The sequence below is a fragment of the Sapajus apella genome, unplaced genomic scaffold (assembly GCF_009761245.1).
Source record: "Sapajus apella isolate SASKATOON/1434 unplaced genomic scaffold, GSC_monkey_1.0 scaffold51, whole genome shotgun sequence".
NCBI lineage: Eukaryota > Metazoa > Chordata > Mammalia > Primates > Cebidae > Sapajus > Sapajus apella.
This window is the reverse complement of record NW_022436991.1, coordinates 15,526,957-15,530,318: the sequence shown is the minus strand read 5'-3', so window position 1 is coordinate 15,530,318 and position 3,362 is coordinate 15,526,957. Positions and strand designations below refer to the sequence as shown.

The 3,362-nt window shown below is 48.8% G+C and overlaps 1 protein-coding gene across 1 annotated transcript in view; it reads left to right on the top strand.

The window, feature by feature from the left end:
- The first annotated feature begins 458 nt into the window (after positions 1–458).
- Positions 459–3,362, top strand: part of SPN (sialophorin) — a 7,364-nt gene continuing 4,460 nt past the window's right edge. Inside the window, exon 1 of the mRNA XM_032243179.1 lies at positions 459–588. Coding sequence (XP_032099070.1) covers positions 586–588 — 3 coding nt within the window. The 5' untranslated portion in view covers positions 459–585. The remainder of the gene's footprint in view (positions 589–3,362) is intronic.

Sequence of the window (3,362 nt, the reverse complement as noted above, 5' to 3'; positions counted from 1 at the left end):
CTAAAAATACAGAAATTAGCCGGGCATGATGGTGGGCACCTGTAATCCCAGCTACTCAGGAGGCTGAGGCAGGAGAATCACTTGAGAACCCCAGAGGCGGAGGTTGCGGTGAGCCAAGATCGAGACACTGCACACCAGCCTGGGCGACAGACATTCCATCTCAAAAAAAAAAAAAAAGAGAGAGACCTGTAGGAGGAACTGGGGCCTGGGGTGGGCAGAACTATTATCTCAGGAGAAGCAGGCAAACCTCTGGTGACCGCTGATGACCTCAAGGCTGAGTAGGCAGGGCCTTCACATCAGCTCCAGGCACACCCAGCCTCCCTGTCCCTGGCCTCACCACGCCCGTCTCTGCTCTCCACCCTTTGGCCTCCTTGCCTTTGTCCACAGTTCTGCAGCCTGACACCCTCCTCCTTCTCTCAACCAGAGAAGTCTGCAGTCAGTAAACATCATCCAGTGCCTACTGTGTACCAAGCACTTCCTGGGTGCTGGAGCCCTGTGTAAGCACACACGCATAGCCATGAGGCCACGGCGCTGGCATTCCAGCGTGGGGAGAGCGACAGACGCAAAATAAGAAGGTCCATTACAATGGTGAGTTAGAAGACGAGAAGTGCCATGGAGAGAAAACAAGGAGAGGGGTTACAGTCCAGAGGGAGGGGGTGCGATTTAAATCGGGTGGCCAGCTGGGCGCGATGGCTCACACCTGTAATCCCAGCACTTTGGGAGGCTGAGGTAGGAGGTTCATTTGAGCCTAGTGGGAGGTTCACTTGAGCCTAGGAGTTTGAAATCAGTCTGGGCAACAAAGCAAAACCCCATCTGTATGAAAAATTTTAAAAGTAGGCTGGGCATGGTGGCTCACGCCTGTAATCCCAGCACTCTGGGAGGTCGAGGAGGATGGATCACTTGAGCTCAGGAGTTCAAGACCAGTCTGGCCAACATGGTGAAACCCTGTCTCAATTAAAAATACAAAAAATTAGCCCGGCGTGGTGGTACGTGCCTATAATCCCAGCTACTCAGGAAACTGGGGCAGGAGAATTGCTGGAATCCAGGAGCAGGAGGTTGCAGTGAGCTGAGATTGTGCCACTGCACTCCAGCCTGTGAGACAGAGTGAGACCCCCTCTCAAAAAAAAAAAAAAAAAAAAAAAAAAAAAATAATCTCCCCCCCTTTTTTTTCCCCTCCCTGGCCCAACCATGGAATCAGCCACTTCCCAAGGAACCCTTGTTCCTTCAAGGGGAAAAAATAGAGACATGCCGTTTCTTTCTTTATCGAGACAGAATCTTGCTTTGTTGCCCATGCTGGAGTGCAATGGTGTGATCTCAGCTCACTGCAACTTCTACCTCCTGAATTCAAGGGATTCTTCTGCCTCAGCCTCCCAAGTAGCTGGGATTACAAGTGTCTGCCACCACACTCGGCTAATTTTTGTATTTTTAAAGTAGAGATGGGGTTTCACTATGTTGGTCAGGCTGGTTTCAAATTCCTGACCTCAGTGATCCACCTGCCTCAGCCTCCCAAAGTTTTGGGATTACAGGTGTGAGCCACCGCGCCCGGCCGAGTGGTATTTAGAAGCCAGGATCTGGATGTCAGATGGCTGAGTCCATTTTGAAGGTAGAAATAGCAGAATTTGCAGATAGATTGGATATGAGGTATAAGATAAGGAGAGGAGTCCCTATTCCCTTTAGCTTTTTATTTTAATTGTTTAATTTTTAAAAAATAGAGACAGAGTTTTGCTATGTTGCCCAAGCTGGTTTCAAACTCCTGAGCTCAAGCAATCTACCTGCCTTGGCCTCTCAAAATGCTAGGATTATAGGTGTGAGCCGCTAAACCCAGCATAGCTATCTATCTGTCTATTTGTTTTTGGGACAGGGTCTCAATTTGTTATCCAGGCTGGAGTGCAGTGGCAGGATCTCGGCTCACTGCAGCCTTCACCTACCAGGTACAAATGATTCTCGTGGCTCAGCCACCTGAGTAGCTGAGATTACAGTCATGTGCCACCACACCCAGCTAACTTTTGAATTTTTAGCATAGACGGACGGGGTTTTACCATGTTGGCCAGGCTGGTCTCGAACATCTGACCTCAAATGATCTGCCTGTCTTGGCCTCCCAAAGTGCTGGGGTATTACAGGCGTGAGCCACTGTGTCCGGCCAACCTAAGAGGTCTTTAGCTTTGGCCTTTGGACCTTAGACAGACTTGACTTTGCATCTCATCTCTAGCACTTACTGGTTGTATGAGTCTGGCCAAATCTCTCAATCGTTTTATTTTTCAGATTCGGTTCTCAGTTTCTTCACCTGCAAAATAAGGGTAGTGATACGTGTTTCACAGGGCTGTCCAGAAAAATAGATGCTCTGTGAATGGAAAGTGCTTGGTCCTGAGGCTGGCCCATTCAAAATGCCCTGGGCAGGTGGCTTAGCCTTTCTACACCTTGGCTTCCTCACTCATAAAAATAGCCTTGCTCTGGGGAGCCCCTGGGGTGAAACACAGAGATCCTTCGGCGCTGTACCTGGAAGATGGTGAGAATCAGTCCATGACTGCTGCAATCAAAGTCTTCTAAGTGTTGCCTTTTTTTTTTTTTTGGATGGAGTTTCACTCAGCCTCCCAAGTAGCTGGGATTACAGGCACCCGTCCCATGCCCAGCTAATTTTTGTATTTTTAGTAGAGACGGGGTTTCGTCATGTTGGTCAGGCTGGTCTTGAACTCCTGACAGGTGAACATCCATCTCAGACTCCCAAAGTGCTGGGATTACAGGCTTGAGCCACCGTGCCTGGCCCATTTCTGTCTATTTTCTAGAATGAAAAAAATGTAGGCTAGGGGCGGTGGCTCATGCCTGTAATCCCAGCACTTTGGGAGGCCAAGGTGGGTGGATCACTTGAGCCCAGGAGTTCAAGACCAGCTGGGCAACATAGCTAAATATTAGCTGGGTGTGGTAGCTACTTGGAAGGTTGAGGCAGGAGAATCACTTGAACCCAGGAGGCAGAGGTTGTAGTAAGCTGAGATCACGCCACTGCACTCCAGCCTAGGCAACTGTTTCAAAAAAAAAACAACCAAAAAACAAATATAATTTCCAATTACTTTGCAGCCAGTTATTCTTGCTCTTCTATTTGCAATAGTAGAAGATTGAAGCAACTTCCTAGATGTCTGACAGTGGAATGGTTTCTTTTCTTTTTCTTTTTTGTTAGAGACGAGGATCTCACTGTGTGGTCAGGCAAGGCTTGAACTCCTGGCCTCAAGTGATCCTCCTGCCTCTGGAGGCAGGAGGTAGGGTACAGTCCCAGAGTCAAAGCACTGGGATTACAGGTGTGAACCACTGCATGCGTCTGGTTTCCTTCCTTCCTTCCTTCCTTCCTTCCTTCCTTCCTTCCTTCCTTC